The 18,056-nt window shown below is 41.6% G+C and overlaps 1 protein-coding gene across 1 annotated transcript in view; it reads right to left on the bottom strand.

Annotated features, from left to right (window-relative positions):
• Positions 1-18,056, bottom strand: part of tmtc3 (transmembrane O-mannosyltransferase targeting cadherins 3) — a 126,893-nt gene that overhangs the window by 28,578 nt on the left and 80,259 nt on the right. Inside the window, exons 8-12 of the mRNA XM_084169073.1 lie at positions 12,591-12,739; positions 12,016-12,136; positions 11,784-11,895; positions 7,667-7,770; positions 4,473-4,642 (exon numbers count right to left, since the gene is read on the bottom strand). Of these exons, the coding sequence (XP_084025199.1) occupies positions 4,473-4,642; positions 7,667-7,770; positions 11,784-11,895; positions 12,016-12,136; positions 12,591-12,739 (656 nt within the window). The remainder of the gene's footprint in view (positions 1-4,472; positions 4,643-7,666; positions 7,771-11,783; positions 11,896-12,015; positions 12,137-12,590; positions 12,740-18,056) is intronic.

The following is an 18,056-nucleotide window of genomic DNA, read 5'->3' as shown; positions in this document are numbered from 1 at the left end:
ATGACAATAACCTAAATCACAAGGCCAAATGTACACTGGAGTTGCTTACCAAGAAGACAATGAATGTTCCTGAGTGAACGAGTTAAAGTTTTTACATAAATGTACTTGCAAATCTATAACAAGACCTGAAAAAGGTTGTCTAGCAATGATCAACAACCAATTTGACAGAGCTTGAATAATTTTAAAAAGAATAATGGGCAAATGTTGCACAATCCAGGTGTGGAAAGCTCTTAGACACGTACCCAGAAAGACTCACAGCTATAATCGCTGCCAAAAGTGCTTATACCAAATATTGACTTAGGGGTGTGAATACTTATGTAAATGAGATGTATGTATTTTATTTTAAATACAATTGAAACATTTCTACAAAGATGTTTTCACTTTGTCATTATGGAGTATTGTGTGTAGATGGGTGAGAATATATATATTTTTAATCAATTTTGAATTCAGGCTGTAACACAACAAAATGTGGAAAAAGTCAAGGGGTCTGAATACTTTCCCTACATACATGTAAATGTATCATCGTCAGGAATGTCCACCAGAGCTGTTGCCGCTACCATAACCCACTTCCAACGTCGTTTTAGAGAATTTGGCAATACATCCAACCGGCCTCAAAACCGCAGACCACGTGTAACCACGCCAGCCCAGGACCTCCACATCTTCATCTGCCGGATCGTCTGAGACCAGCCACCGGACAGCTGGTGAAACTGAAGAGCAAGGTTTGCTGAGCGCACACTTGAATGTTGTGAAAATTCTGTGCAACTTCCAGCGCACCATTACTGTGAACACTGAGGCTGGACCCGATTTAAGTAAGTTTTAACAATGGTCATAATATAGACCTACCAGAGTGGCCTACCATCAAAAACAAAGAAAGGTTTTTCAACAGAATCTGCAGAATGAATACACCCCTTTCTCTTTCATAGCAGCCACATACAAACAGCGTGATCCCTTTGATCGTTGTATAATTAATTCACGCATTCACACTCGCCTCCTCTCACCTTTTTCCTTCGCTTGTGGACGTCAGTTCACAACCCATCACCTGTCTAGGCCCCTTACTTTTTTCAATCTTTATTAATATGCATACAAACACACGATAACATACGCACTATACACACATGTACACATGTATTTTGTGTTATAGTTATGTGGTAGTAGTGTAGAGGCCTGAGGGCACACACTTAATATGTTGTGAAATATGTTATGAATGTATTGTAATGTTTTTAAAATGTATAACTGCCTTAATTTTGCTGGACCCCAGGAAGAGTAGCAGCTGCCTTGGCAGCAGCTAATGGGGATCCATAATAAATACAAATACAAACATAGCTACTCGAACTAACACGTTAGTAAACCCGCTACAATCATGCAGTACAGTGTACAGTTACCAAGCAGTTTAGCAGTTACACCGGCGGGCCCCGGTGGCAATAAATTAATCAAACCAAAAGCTAACCTTGACTTGTATGTGGTCCTCTGTAGCTCAATTGGTAGAGCATGGCGCTTGTAACTCCAGGGTAGTGGGTTCGATCCCCGGGACCACCCATACACAAAAATGTATGCACACATGACTGTGTCGCTTTGGATAAAAGCGTCTGGTAAATGGCATATTATTATTATTATTATATTATTACTTGGAAGAGTTCCAGTGTTGGATAGCCATAGCCAGCTAGGTAACATAGTGAAAGTGAAGAAAATACTAAATATAGCTAGCTCTCTCTCTCGCTCTCTTTTGTGTCTTCATTTTTAAAGAAATTAATTTGTTAAAAACTGTTCAACTATTGTCTTTCTCTCTCTAAGTCAACTACTCACCACATTTTATGCACTGCAGTGCTAGCTAACTGTAGCTTATGCTTTCAGTACTAGGTTCATTCACTGATCCTTTGATTGGGTGGAAAACATGTCAGTTCATGCTGCAAGAGCTCTGATAGGTTGGAGGACGTCCTCCGAAAGTTGTCATAGTTACTTTGTAAGTCTATGGAAGGGGGTGAGAACCACAAGCCTCCTAGGTTTTGTATTGAAGTCAATGTACCCAGAGGAGGACAGAAACTAGCTGTCCTCCGGCTACACCATGGTGCTACCCTATAGAGTGCTGTTGAGGCTACTGTAGACCTTCATTGCAAAACAGTTTTAATCAATTATTTGGTGACGTGAATATATTTAGTATAGATTTATCTAAAAAGGAGAACTTTTTTAAAGTTTCAGTATTTGTATGTTTTATGAAAATCACTGAGGAGGATGGTCCTCCCCTTCCTGTTCTGAGGAGACTCCACTGGTTTAAACATGTATTTGTTTGTGAAAATTCCAGAAAATGATGTCATGGCTTTATAAGCTTCTGATAGGCTAATTGAAATAATTTGAGTCAATTGGAGGTGTACCTGTGGATGTATTTCAAGGCCTACCTTCAAACTCAGTGCCTCTTTGCAGAAAAAAATGTGTAGACCTCCACAAGTCTGGTTCAACCTTGGGAGCAATTTCCAAACGCCTGAAGGTCGTACTTTTTGGAGAAATGTCGTCTGGTCTGATGAATTGTCATGTTTGGAGGAAAAGGGGGACACTTGCAAGCCAAAGAACACCATCCCAACCGTGAAGCACGGGGGGTGGCAGCATCATGCTGTGGCGGTGCTTTGCTGCAGGAGGGACTGGTCCACTTCACAAAATAGATGGCATCATGAGAAAGGAAAATTATGTGGATATATTGAAGCAACATCTCAAGACATCAGTCTGGAAGTTAAAGCTTGGTCGCAAATGGGTCTTCCAAATGGACAATGACCCCAAGCATACTTCCAAAGTTGTGGCAAAATGGCTTAAGGACAACAAAGTCAAGGTATTGGAGTGGCCATCACAAAGCCCTGACCTCAATCCTATAGAAAAGTTGTGGGCAGAACTGAAGAAGCGTGTGCGAGCAAGGAGGCCAATTTAAAGGCAATGCTACCAAATACTAATTGAGTGTATTTAAACTTCTGACCCACTGGGAATGTGATGAAATAAATAAAAGCTTAAATAAATCATTCTCTCTACTATTATTCTGACATTTCACATTCTTAGAATCAAGTGGTGATCCTAACTGACCAAAGACAGGGAATTTTTACTAGGATTAAATGTCAGGAATTGTGAAAAACTGAGTTTAAATGCATTTGGCTAAGGTGTATGTAAACCTCAAACATCAACTGTAAGTATTTAGACCCTTTGCTATGAGACTCGAAATTGAGCTCAGGTCCATCCTGTTTCCATTGATCATCCTTGAGATGTTTCTACATCTTGATTGGAGTCCACCTGTGGTAAATTCAATTGATTGGACATGATTTGGAAAGGCACACACCTGTCTATATAAGGTTCCACAGTTGACAGCGCATGTCAGAGCAAAAATCAAGCCATGAGTTCGAAGGAATTGTCAGAGATAGGATTGTGTCGAGGCACAGATCTGGGGAAGGGTACCAAAACCTTTCGGCAGAATTGAAGGTCCCCAAGAACACAGTGGCCTCCATCATTCTTAAATGGAAGAAGTTTGGAACCACCAAGACCCTTCCTAGAGCTGGCCGCCCGGCCAAACTGAGCAATCGGGGGAGAAGGGCCTTGGTTAGGGAGGTGACCAAGAACCCGATGGTCACTGACAGAGCTCCAGAGTTCCTCTGTGGAGATGGGAGAACCTTCCAGAAGGACAACCATCTCTGCAGCACTCCACCAATTAGGCCTTTATGGTATAGTGGCCAGACAGAAGCCACTCCTCAGTAAAAGGCACATGACAGCCCGCTTGGAGTTTGCCAAAAGGCACCTAAAGACTCTCAGACCATGAGAATCGAGATTCTTTAGTCTGATGAAACCAAGATTGAACTCTTTGGCCTGAATGCCAAGCGTCACGTCTGGAGGAAACCTGGCACCATCCCTACGGTGAAGCATGGTGGTGGCAGCATCTTGCTGTGGGGTTGTTTTTCAGCGGCATGGACTGGGAGACTAACGGAGCAAAGTACAGAGAAAACCTTAATGAAAACCTGCTCCAGAGCGCTCAGGACCTCAGACTGGGGCGAAGGTTCACCTTCCAACAGGACAACGACCCTAAGCACACAGCCAAGACAAGCAGTCTCTGAATGTCCTTAAGTGGCCCAGCCAGAGCCCGGAGAAACTCCCCAAATACAGGTGTGCCAAGCTTGTAGCGTCATACCCAAGAAGACTCGATGCTGTAATCGCTGCCAAATGTCCTTCAACAAAGTACTGAGTAAAGGGTCTGAATACTTATGTAAATGTGATTAAAAAATATATATAAATTAGCAAAAATGTCTTAAAAACCTGTTTTTGCTTTGTCATTATGGGTTATTGTGTGTAGATTGATGAGGGGAAAAAACTATGTAATCAATTTTAGAATAAGGCTGAATGTAACAAAATGTGGAAAAAGTCAAGGGTTCTGAATACTTTCCGAAGACACTGTATATAATGTTAGATAAGGGGCCTGCTGATATATGATGCTAGTAAAGGGGCCTTGCCTGCTGATATAGGCTTGTTTGAAGTCGGGCCTCATGCTGATGGCCTGTCTGTAGAGCTGGTCAGCCTCCTCCAGCCGTGAGTCGTTGGTACGGATCAGGTTGGCCAGGTTAATGTACACGTTCAGGTGGTTGGGCGCCACGCGGGTGGCGTACTTCTTCCCTGGAATGATCTGGAAGGGCATAATAATAGAAGAGTCCTGATCTCTAATGTGTTGATGATTGATTCATGATATTTATTACACATGGACGGTATTAGATCACACTATACAACACATTTGCAGTTGTTTTTGTTAGCTCTGATAGGTTATAGGTTAGGGGTACTGGACACTAGTTTTCTATTCCAGGTTAACTTTAACCACCAGAGAGCGCAGGGAATGTAGATCATGAGAGCAGTGTGCACAAACAAAGAGGGCTTTAAAAATATATATTTTTCAGGAGCCTACCAATGTTTCGGTATGTCCTTATTTTCTCAAGGAAAGCTAGGCAGAGAGAGAAATTACAAAGCAACCAACAGAAAAGACAACTCTCTGAGAAAACAAGTCACACCATCTTGGATGGCAAATAATGATTGAGCATAACTAGAACATCAATATAATTATAATATAATTTCAAAGCCACTGGCAGCCTCTGATGTGGGCAATCTGCTTCTGTCATGGCCAACATTGTATCCCACATTACAGTGGGATTTTCTAGGAAGACAATTATGTCATAAGTCTATACTATCCCATTCAGACAAGACAGTTATACATTCCTACACTAGCCACACACAGCTAGAGGGGGAGAATATATATTTGGAGTTTTCTTCTACTGAAGAAAACCATCTATTGAATCAGAGTACACAGTTTCTCAAATAAATCATGAGAACATGACAGACTGAGGCAAGCAAGGGCTATGCTTTTCTATTCAATCAGTGTACATTTCCTCCATCTTCAGGATCACAGAGCCTTATCAAACACGTACTAAAGCACCGTATCGTTAGTTTCATTCCATGGGGTTGTCGGTTGTTGGATTCCCAGACATAAGCGGAAATCTGGATATAAATATGATCAACATAAGTGTACTGTATCGAAGCAATTATCATTGGGCCCCACGCGGAAATCCTGTTCAGGCTCGTCAGCATGGGGCCATGGATACATGATGGCCATAGCCGCCTGCGTGCTTTAGCTGAGAAATCTCTTCAAAAGATACAACAAGGCCTCGCCTGTACTGTTTTGTGACGCTAAAATTAAAGAAATCAACCCCGCTGCTGATTCACAAAATTGTAATTTGTTTAAAAGCTGAACCATCGCAAGGTTAGTTCAGATCAAATAAGCTTCGATAAATAGTTTTTCTTGCAATTTTTTTAACTTCTTTTTTTTTTACAAGTAGATTGGATCACCAAACTCATTTCATATTCATTTTTCATGAATGATAGAATAGTGGGAACTGGGCAGTTACAGAGAGTCCGACAGTAAAGAGGTACAGACAGAATGGCCGAGACAGGGCTTGAATCCCAGACCCCAGCGGGATGTGTAGTCTGGAGTTGGCAGCGTTACTGGTAGGCCAGCCTGAGGCACTGCCATTTCCTTATTTGACTTCATTCCTGAGATTAACAACTTTGAGGGATTGGGGTAGGAAATCAGGTGAGCTTCCCATTGACCTCTAACAACATAACCTCATCATAGCAGAGGCGACAGAGCAGCATTTCTTAGCATTAGACAGGTGAGCATGACCTAAGACTATTAAACTGACTATTAAAATGATCAATTAATGCCAAAGGTACCCTTTTACAAAGACAAGTCCTCAGGAGATCTTTTACATTTAACTGATGATCAACAATCTGTCAAGCGAAGAAGTGCCCCTTATCTCCCTCACTAATTATTTAACCAGGTAAGCCAGTTGAGAACAAGTTCTCATTTACAACTGCGACCTGGCCAAGATAAAGCAAAGCAGTGTGATAAAAACAACACAGAGTTACATATGGGGTAAATAACACATAGTCAAAAATACAACAGAAAATATATATACAGTGTGTGCAAATGTAGGAAGTTATGGAGGTAAGGCAATAAATAGGCCATAGTGCAAAATAATTACAATTTAGTATTAACACTGGAATGATAAATGTGCAAGAGATGATGTGCAAATAGAGATACTGGGGTGCAAATTAGCAAAATAAATAACAATATGGGGATAAGGTAGTTGGGTGGGCTAATTTCAGATGGGCTGTGTACAGGTGCAGTGATCGTTAAGGTGCTCTGACAACTGATGCTTAAAGTTAGTGAGGGAGATAAGAGTCTCCAGCTTCAGAGATTTTTGCAGTTCGTTCCAGTCACTGGCAGCAGAGAACTGGAAGGAATGGCGGCCAAAGGAGGTGTTGGCTTTGGGGATGACCAGTGAGATATACCTGCTGGAGCGCAGACTACGGGTGGGTACTGCTATGGTGACCAATGAGCTAAGATAAGGCGGGGATTTGCCTAGCAGTGATTTATAGATGACCTGGAGCCAGTGGGTTTGGCGACAAATATGTAGTGAGGACCAGCCAACAAGAGCGTACAGGTCACAGTGGTGGGTAGTATATGGGGCTTTGGTGACAAAACGGACTACATCCAATTTGCTGAGTAGAGTGTTGGAGGCTATTTTGTAAATGACATCGCCGAAGTCAAGGATCGGTAGGATAGTCAGTTTAACGAGGGCATGTTTGGCAGCATGAGTGAAGGAGGCTTTGTTGCGAAATGACTTGCACTGCTTAGCATTAGACAGCTAAACATAATTTAATGACTATTAAAGTGACCAATTCATGCCAAAGGTATGCTTTTCAAAAGGCAGGGGTCCTCAGGTGCTCCTTTAAGATTGTCCTGATGCTCAATGATCTATCAAGCATTGCCAGGACGGCATTGTAAATAAGAATTTGTTCATAACTGACTTGTCTGGATAAATAAAATAGTTAAATAAATCATATAAATACAGAAGGGTGAATGCAGCTGGCAACACATAGAAAACACAACTTAACCCGCAGAGGGATTTGGTCTAAAAGCCTGGCCCTGGCACAATGAACAACACTGTTCCTCCCACTCGCTGCTGTTACCTCCCAGCTACCGATTCCTCACGTAGTCATGTCCCTCAAAGGATGATGAAGGTGAAACAGTGGGAATAACAAACACGACTGATGTTTTCCCTCTTAAATACACCTGGGTGTGTGTGGCCTTGTCACATACCTGTGGCATGAGGGATTTGGCAACCAGGTAGGCGTCCTCAGCCTCCTTGGACTTGTTCAGGTTCTTGTAGGTCCTTCCCACATTCATATGGGCTCCGATGTCATCTGCAGGGACATGCCACAGGAGAAGGCACATGGGTTAGCTATGACAATTTGGCAGGGATCTCCAGCCTGCGTGGGTGTTAGAGATTAGTAGCACATGCCCAGGCAGTCAGATGGTGGCTTGGCTGGACACTGGCAGTACATCTGATCTGATCTGAAGGAGTTTAGAGGAACATTGTGTATGCCAATTGGCACCCTATTTTCAACATAGTGCACTACTTTTGGGACACAACCATTCAATAGGACCACACACACAACACAGCTCTACTGTGGCGGCGGGTGGCTGTGGGGTTTAGGTTTTAACGAGCAGAGCAGCTTATGAGGCATTGACGTGGTTAAGATTGCCAAAGCCACGGGGATGTCACAGGATAATTAATTAGTTCAAAATCGGCAGTTGGCTAGTGAGAAATGGCTTGTAAAGGCGTATTTTAGAGATGTACTTAGATCTAGTATTTGCATACTATACAGTTCTGTATCCACAGTGCTGTGAAAAAGTATTTGCCCCCTTTCTAATTTTCTCTACTTTTGCATATTTTTGATACTGAATGTTATCAGATCTTCAACCAAAACCTAATATTAGATAAAGGTTCGATCCCAGGCCGTGACCGGGAGACCCATGAGGCGACGCACAATTGGCCCAGCGTCATCCGGGTTAGGGGAGGGTTTGGCTGGCCGGGATGTCCTTGTCCCATCGCGCTCTAGCGACTCCTGTGGCGGGCCGGGCGCATGCACGCTGACACGGTCGCCAATTAAGCGAGCAGTGTGTCAAAAAGCAGTGCGGCTTGGCAGGGTTATGTTTCAGAAGACGCATGGCTCTCGACATTCGCCTCTCCCGAGTCCGTACAGGAGTTGCAGCGATAGGACAAGACTGTAACTACCAATTGGATATCACGAAATTGGGTTTTGGAATGGTCTAGTCAAAGTCCAGACCTAATGCCAATTGAGATGTTGTGGCAGGATTTGAAACTAGCAGTTCATGCTTGAAAACCCACAAATGTCGCTGAGTTAAAGCAGTTCTGCATGCAAGAGTGGGCCAAAATTCCTCCCCAGCGATGTGAGAGACTGATTAACAACTACAGGAAGCATTTGGTTGCAGTCGTTGCAGCTAAAAGTGGTACAACCAGTTATTGAGTGTAAGGGGGCAATTACTTTTTCACACAGGGGAATTGGGTGTTGCATAACTTTGTTAATTAAATAAATAAAATAAGTAGTTTCAGTTATTTGTAAACTGAGGTTCCCTTTCTCTAATATTAGGTTTTGGTTGAAGATCTGATAACATTCAGTACAAAAATATTCAAAAATAGAGAAAATCAGAAAGGGGGCAAATACTTTTTCACAGCACTGTACAAGAGAAGTGTATATCGAAAGTGTGAAACACTTAATGGTTACCTTTCAACATCATGTTTCATTCTATGGAATCTAATAACGTAATTGTGTAGGCGTGTAACCTTGGAGTGGATGGTGATAGGCATCAAGTTTAAATGACTTTTGCGTTCCTTGTCCAAAAATAATAAATAAAAAAAACAGCTTCCTTGTAACAAAGCCAAAACAATTGCCTTCTGGGAACCAGCAGGCTGGAGTGAAGTGTTCAACATCACAGTTATGACAACAGACTGATGCTGAAAGATTAGCTAAGCAGGAAATCCTGAGCGGGTTAATGTGCTTACAGAGTTAACCTTTGGAAAACACTATTGGGTGGTGAAACTTCGTAAATATTGAAATCTCAACCAAGTATGACTGCTCAATGACACGACCAGTATGTACACGCCATGTTGGTAGAGAAGGCTTACCTGCCAGTTTACATAGGCCAATACATTGAGTAAGCATAGATTAGCCTCCCAGTATATTAATTTGTTTCATATGCCTGCATAGTCACAAAAGTGAAGTTCTATGAGGACAGCCATGTCATAAAGTCTTAGTTCTACAAAAGTCAACCATGTCATATGCTAACTTGTATGACAAATCAGCCCTGTCACCCTGTCACTCCTTGTTTCTAGGAAACCATAAACAAAATTAATCATGTGACCAAATATTTAGGAAGAGGTCATCATTTCAGGGAGTCTGTGACGGAAGAAACCACATGGAAAAAGTGTTAAGCACGTTAGATCCAAAAAACAGAGTCAAATGAATGTATTGTATTATAGGTTTCATGATGCTTGTATCTAAACCGAAGTAGATTGTTATATACATTTACATTTGAGTAATTTAGCAGATGCTCATCAGCTGGGTCTTTCTAAGCTACAATATGAGGTCCTAAACCTAACATGAAAGTGCATCCTTCTAGCTGTGTGGGATAATATAGTCAAAATGTTTGCCTCTGGGTAAGTTGAGCCAATGGCCATGGGGTAAGTTGAGCCAATGGCCATGGGGTAAGTTGAGCCAATGGCAAACATACCCCATACAAATTATTACATTTGGTCTGTTCTATGCAATATGTCGTGCATATGAACTCAAGATAGTGCATTTGTATTGTTACAAAGCAGACATCATCATGCCCCGTGTATACAAACGTAAGCCCCCTTTGAGGTTCTTGAGAGAGCAGCCAAGGAAGTGAGACAAGGGAAGAAGTCCATTGGAGCAGCAGTAAGGGATGAAAAAATAGACTGAATGACACTGAAGAGGTTCACTGACAACAACAAAAAACAAACATGTGAAAGAGAGGCTGTGATAGAGTAGCAGAGGCACACAAGGTATTATCTGATGACATGGAGTCTGAGCTTGCTAAATATATCAAGAATCTCACAGACCAGCTCAATTGGTAGAGCATGGCGCTTGTAACGCCAGGGTAGTGGGTTCGATCCCCGGGACCACCCATATGTAAAAAATGTATGCGCACATGACTGTAAGTCGCTAACTCCCGAGTGGCGCAGTGGTCTAAGGCACTGCATCGCAGTGCTAGCTGTGCCACTAGAGATCCTGGTTCGAGTCCAGGCTCTGTAGCAGCCAGCCGCGACCGGTAGACTCATGGGCGGCGCACAATTGGTCCAGCGTCGTCCAAGGTAGGGGAGGGTTTGGCCGGCAGGGATGTGAGTTTGTTTCCCACGGGGGGCCAGTATAAAAAATAAATAAATAAATAAATGAAATAAAACATGTATGCATTCACTAACTGTAAGTCGCTCTGGATAAGAGCGTCTGCTAAAATGACTAAAATGTAAAATGTAAATGTAAACTTGCCTACGAATTGGCACATGGAAACAACATCCCTGTCCCAGACAGCTGGTCAAGAAATGGAAGGGTAAGTGATGTTGAACAGAGAGATCTACAGTATATCTGAATGTAGGCATACATTTAAGATAGACAATATACCACACCCCCATTCCATGAATTAAACTTTGACCTACCAGCACCATCACCCACTGTAACAGTACACCATCACCCACTTACCCCAAGGCATCTCAACTTACCCTGTCCCTATGCTCAGCTTAACCCATACCAGGGGTAAGTTGTGCCAAGAGACCACTTTTGTTGGAAAAGCTATTGTTATGTCAACATGAACATGAATTCTGTTATTTGCAGGGATACACAACATCCTGAAATATATGTAGATGTATGTGTATCTTTATTAGAAATAATAATATATTTCCCCTTGATGAAGTGATTCTGAATGTAAAAAATGGCTCATGTCCAAGGCAACATCTTAAAGAAATGCAACTCCTCTTTTTTTCTCCAACATAAAAATGTACTATCTGTAGCTGTAGAAGAGATTAGCAAGGCTTTGCGTGATTCAATTGAAAACTGACTATGTTGAAAACTGATCTCAGACAATAAGTGCCTTTTCACACAATACAAGTACTTTAAATTACAATACAAGTACTTTACATTAGAATACAAGTACTTTAAATTACAATACAAGTACTTTAAATTACAATACAAGTACTTTAACTCAATGTTTTCCACCATAACACCGTTGAGCAGACTCAATTACATTATATTGATCAAAATCTTGATATCTTGTCATCGTCTCATCTTCAACCATAGCTTTGAAGTCCACCAGTCAATAATGGGAGATGTCTTACCTGGTTGGACCCGGGTGGCCTGAAGGAAATATCTCAGAGCTTTTTCATAATCGTTTTGATTTTCCAGAGCATGACCAACATTATTCCATAGCTTGGCGTTGTTCTTGTTGACCTGAGGGGAGACAAGGCAATCAACAGAAGAAGAAAACTATGAGGAAGAACAAACGAGGAGAACAATCTTGGAGAGTTTATTGTAAGTTAGGCCAAAAATGAGGAGATCTGGACGACATACTTTCAGGGCTGAGGTAAACAGTGTATATTCAGATTCCCAGTCCCAGTTTCTGTTGAAGGTCTTGACTGCGTGTGTGGCGAGGAGCACTCCAATCATCAGCCAGGAGATCTTCCTCAAGTGTCTGGTCAATAGAGGGAGAAAGCGATTAGAAAAATTGTGATTCTGTTAAAATACTGTAAAAGACAATAGAAAGCACAAATAATACCCCCACTCAAATTTATAATGGTGTCTATTGGTTCAATTTGGTTTTGAATTGTGGCTACAGAGACACTGAGGGCTGGTTTCCTGGACACAGATTAAGCCTAGTCTTGGACCATTGAAAGTGCTTCTTAGTCCAAGACTAGGTTTATTATCTGTGTCCGGTAAACCATCCCTGAGATCGGTCCATTTTGAAAGCGCTTATTTTATGCTTGGGAGACGTTTATTACCCCATTACACTCCATGCGAGTTTGTGTTGGAAGGAAACTACTCTCTCCAAATGGTCCCAGATCTGTTTTGTCGTCTTGCCAACTCCTTTGGTCATTGTTGGAAAGACCGCACAAACAGATCTGGGACCAGGCTACTGTAATACTCACCTCTTATGGGAGACAATCCTGAAGCCGTGTGCCACGAGGACACAGAATCCCATACTGGGCACATAGAGCACCCTCTCTGCCACCACAAAGCCCACGGGGAAGAAGAGGTTGGAGGCCGGGATGAAGGGAAGCACGATCAAAGACAGGGCCTGGAGGAGGAGGAAGAGGAGGAGGAATACAGCTTGAATGAGCATACTTAAACACTTACTGTTGTACTATAAGATGCTCTTCTTAGGAGTGCACTGGCACTGAGCAATGGGTTAACATAGATTTCAGCTGTTTGGAAACTCAGTATATACACACAGAGTACACACACTATATCGGTTTAAGACTTTCCCTTCCATGTTAGCATATCCACATGATAAATATGGCAAGATAGTTTGCCCAACTATAATTTATAGTTAATTATAAGTGACCAATTCAGGTTGATGGGAGGACACCAGGATAAGCAAGTTAGAGGAGTTACTTATCACTTCGCACACCATATCAGTAGAGCCCTCTACATGATAGATTAAGCAAGGTTGAATTTTCCCGGAATGCATGTCACTCAATTCCTTACCTCCTATCTGTTGCAATTACAGAGCAATTTTTGGAGGAAACCCAGGAGACGTTTTAAAGCTTTTTACTGGTTGTGAACTAGGGAGGCAAACGAGGGTACAAAAAAAACTTGGCAGGGAATGCAATGCATGTTATGTTACTTTTATTGTCTCACACACAAAAAAGGAAGAAGAAATGCTAATCCAGACATAACAGAAGCATAGCAATAGCATAGTAGGTAGGATTTACTACAGAGGCCTAGGTCTGAGCCTCGAGGTAGCAGAGGAGGTGGTGTGCAGTATGGAATTCAATGACTGTCGTATTGAGTTCAGCAGTTTAAACTGAGATTGTGTGACTGTTAAATTCAGCAGTGTGCTGTGGTAAATTCTTAGTTAACCAGGGTTGTCAAACATAACGTCCGTAGGCAGTTTACCTGCCTGCAATATGATTTAAAGTGGCCCCCATTTGACACCTCAAAAACTAGGCTGTCAGAGTATTCAAAAATAATATTTGATGTTGGAGATGTACAAAAGGCCAAACGCAGTTCACAATGAAGCAATTGCTTCAGTGGATTCAGAACTTGTCATGGAGCTTTGAATTATGAGTTTGTAGAGGATTAGGCCTATATCAGGATATAACTGTAATGTAAACTGTAAAATAACAAATGTTCCATTGTGGTACAGTTTCAGACACAACCTAACAAGGCTGAGCCAAAACCACGCCCTTCATTTACCGTTAAAGGTCAATTGCACCACTTTACAACCGGTTATTATGCACTTCTGTAAGATTTGATACACATTTTGATGTTTTATCGTTTTGATGTAAGCCTATTGCAGGGGTGGGTGATTTCTTTGCCCCCCCAAAAGTTTTTCATTGAAAAAATATAAAATGTAATTCAAGGTATAAAATGATTGTTTTCAAATACAATCTCTTTTTAGACTTAATTGTGGTCAATTTGCAGTGTACAAATTATTATAATTATGCTCCGGCCACCTGATCATCTGCTCCAACAAAAATCATCCCGCGGCTGAATAAAGTATGACGTTTTCAAGTAATTCACAACAAATTCTTCAAGTTCTCCATGCTCCCCTCCGGCAGGCGGTACCGGTTCATCAAGGCTCAGACAAATAGACTTCTAAGCAGCTTCTATCCCCTGGCCATAAGGCTGTTAAATGGCTAACAACTACTGCTCTCCCTCTCCCACAGACTATCCACACTGACTCTATGCCCATCCACAGGTCCCTAGCCACTCAAACACAACCTACACTGCTGCTAAAATGATTATTGATTAGATGTATTACTCCATTACGCTGCTGTCCATTAATTATTGATTGCCATTAACATTAGTATTTATCCTGCTACTGGTCACTTTTACTCCTGTTTACATCTAATTGATATATTACCATGAGTATTTATATATTCCTACTACCAGTCACTTTGTATGTATAAACCCACCTCAACCACTCCAATACCCCTGCACATTGAATAAGGTACTGCCATTGACCTGTATATACTTGAATTCTCGTGTTTCTTCAACTCTCATCGTAGTTATTGTGTGGTTTTTATTCATACTTTTACTACTGTTATTATCACTGCATTGTTAGGAAAGAGCTCTCAAGGTAAGAATTTCGCTGTACTGTTGTACAGCTGTTGTATCCTGTGCACATGGGGAAAAAACTTTGTAACTTGAAAAATAGTCTATTTGGAAAGGGCGCAATGGCTGCTGGAGCTGCAACTTTGACAGTGATGGTGGGAGAGGTTTTGCCTAATGGAATTATGGGAGCCTTGAATGACAGAGAAATATTTAGGTCTGTGTTGTGACACTAGTTAAAAAATGTGTCTCTATTGTGTCTGTCTACCAAAACATTGAATTGCCATACATCACCCATACCATCAGAACAGGGTTTCCGTTAGCCGTTAAGAGTCGGCTAAATAAAATTGGCACCGGCCAATTGTCCAGGAGTTGAAGAAAAAATCCCATGGCAAAATAATGCTTTGTAACCTATTCATTGATGGAAATACCAGTCGATGGAAATTCATTTGAGTGGCGCAGTGGTCTAAGGCACTGCATCGCAGTGCTAGCTGTGCCACTAGAGATTCTGGTTTGAATCCAGGCTCTGTCGTAGCCGGCCGCGACCGGGAGACCCATGGGGTGGCGCACAATTGGCCCAGCGTCGTCCAGGGTAGGGGAGGGAATGGCCGGCAGGGATGTAGCTCAGTTGGTAGAGCATGGCGTTTGCAACGCCAGGGTTGTGGGTTCGATTCCCACGGGGGGCCAGTATGAAAAAAAATTAAAATAATGTATGCACTCACTAACTGTAAGTTGCTCTGGATAAGAGCGTCTGCTAAATGACTAAAATGTAAAATGTAAATATAGTCATGCTTATCAGTCTATAGGTTAATTTGCATAATTTGGTGAAATTAAATTGGCGCATGTGTAGGCTACAGTATATTCTTTATATATCTAATCACACGCGTACAGCATACAGATACAGAGACTTTGAGCAGAAAATCTGTCAGACAGCGCGAGAGCTGCTGCTACAGCATCTCAAATGACAACGGAAGGCAGACTTCATCAGCACGTCACACACCACTGAGTCTGGAGGCAGTCGACTATGTATTTTGAAAAATATATAGTTAATTGTTTAAAACCTGAACGTTCTAATACATATTATGAGGCATGTCTTACCTCCTCTCTTTCTAAATCTCTAAAGGATATTTTGTCACATTAACCGCTGGCATGGGCAGTGCCCTTTTGATAAAGGTGTTTTCCCGCTAATTGTATTATGGAACATCATTTCTGCGGTTATAATGTGAAGAAATAACAGTTTATCAACATTTAAGCTAAACATTCTGATCTGTTGCATCAGACTCATTGCTTTTTAACATAGATTATATATGTGACTCGTTTCAGGAAACTAGGCGTATGTCGCACGTCACTACTTCACAGGAGAGGCATTTGAATGTAAACATTTATTTTTTATCAAAATGCGTTTTTTGGCAGAAATGCCTTCTGGAACATGTGAACTTTCATGTGCCTTAATAACAAACTTGTATTCCATCCATAAATACGAATAAAATTGTTAAAATTACGAGCATAGTTGGTTTAGCCACAGAAAAAGACATGAACCTTCCCACTAGCCATGATTAGCTGAGATAATGGATGGGCTGGACATGCTGGGAGATGAGTTTGGATTGGTCTGCCATGTAACACGCTTCTGTCTATAACATGAGCTGTTCAGTATGTGTTGACAGTCCTTTCTACCTCGCCGTTTTTGAAAGATATAACGTTAGCCATCAATAACTACAAAAGTTTTGCTATTTTTCTCAACAACATTGATGCCCTGAATGTAGCAAGCGCTAGACAGATCAGTTGGAAAAAGTGATGGGCTACTTTCTGTACATGCCAAGGTCAGTGTGAACCGGAGTGACTTGACAACGCTGGCCAAACAAGATGTAGCTACAAACAAAACCGAGTTAAATTGATCCAGTCCTCCGTGAAGCGTTCATCCATGTATACGGTAAGAGTCTAGCTACATTTTCACATATAAGTTAATCATTTCTTAAGTCATTTTTATTGCAAGTTAAAGCGTACTGTTAGTTAGCTAGCAAACATTAGCTTGCTGGCTCGCTAACATTGAACCTAGTTTGTTAGCTTTAGCTACCTGCAGATTCATACTTGTGATAAGGTGGTGTTGAAGGAGTCAGGCGCAGGATGGTAAATCACAGAAACAGGCTTTAATCCGAAAAATACAGGTTTACGCAGAAATGCGTCAAACAGGTGCACTGGAAAATACAAGGCACACGGGAAAAATACTCCCGTCGATACCAAATACAAGAGCTCCACCGAGCTACTAACCTCCACAACAAACAATCACCCACAAGGACAAGGGGGCAGAGGGAACACTTATACATGTACTAATTAGGGGAATAGAACCAGGTGTGTGTGATTGACAAGACAATTGATATGATGTTTGTGGCGGCAGTGGTTAGTACTCTGGCGACGACGAACGCCGAAGCCTGCCCGAACAAGGAGGGGAGGCAGCCTCGGCGGAAGTCGTGACAATACTACAGCTATGACAATGTTTGTATTGGTAGTAGTATGAGTTGGGATTATGCCGGTTCATTGTTTAGCTAGCTAGCTACATGTCTAAACAAAAGACTCCACTTCGGCCGGATTATTACATGACCCATCAAATTAGCCAGGTGTATCTGGGGGTGATTACGGCCATCTATTGTATTTCATGAATCCACTTAGCTAGATATGGCTGTGGGTGGTTATAGCATTTCCTTCACATGACCCATCAATTTAGACAAGTGTGTCGGGTAAATGTAATCTAATAATGATAAAATATTATATATGGACACTTTCTGTTTTTGATATTGTTACTATGCAAGTAACCACTTCACTGTACCGTTTACAACTTCTGTATCCTGTGCATGTGACAAATAAACATAGATTTTATTTGATATAGCGTGTTTACACCACATGGCCTCATATGTGAATCCTTAAAGAGATGGGTGGGGCTAAGGCTTAAGAGTGTGTGAACAATGCTGAATGGGTGTAGACAAAGAATAACTATCCAGTACATTCAAGGGCCATTTTCTCAAAAGTGGGGTTACAAGTTTATCAACTTTCAAAGCAGAATTACTTTCCCATTGTTCCTCAACTACAGTGTATGATATAGAATTGTCTAGCTCTTAGTCTCTACTTTTATCCAATGTAAAAAAAAAAAAAACATTTCAAATGTTGCTACATAAGACTGAATCGAGGCGGTCGGTCACATATACAAAAGACACCCCTTCAAGTTAGTGGATTCAGCTATATCAGCCACACCGGTTGCAGACTGGTGTATAAAATCGAGCACACAGCCATGCAATCTCCATAGTCAAACATTGGCAGTAGAATGGCCTTACTGAAGAGCTCAA

Source organism: Coregonus lavaretus, assembly GCF_964263955.1.
Source record: "Coregonus lavaretus genome assembly, chromosome: 9".
Taxonomy (NCBI): domain Eukaryota; kingdom Metazoa; phylum Chordata; class Actinopteri; order Salmoniformes; family Salmonidae; genus Coregonus; species Coregonus lavaretus.
The sequence above is the reverse complement of the archived record's forward strand: the minus strand, read 5'-3'. Positions and strand labels throughout refer to the sequence as shown.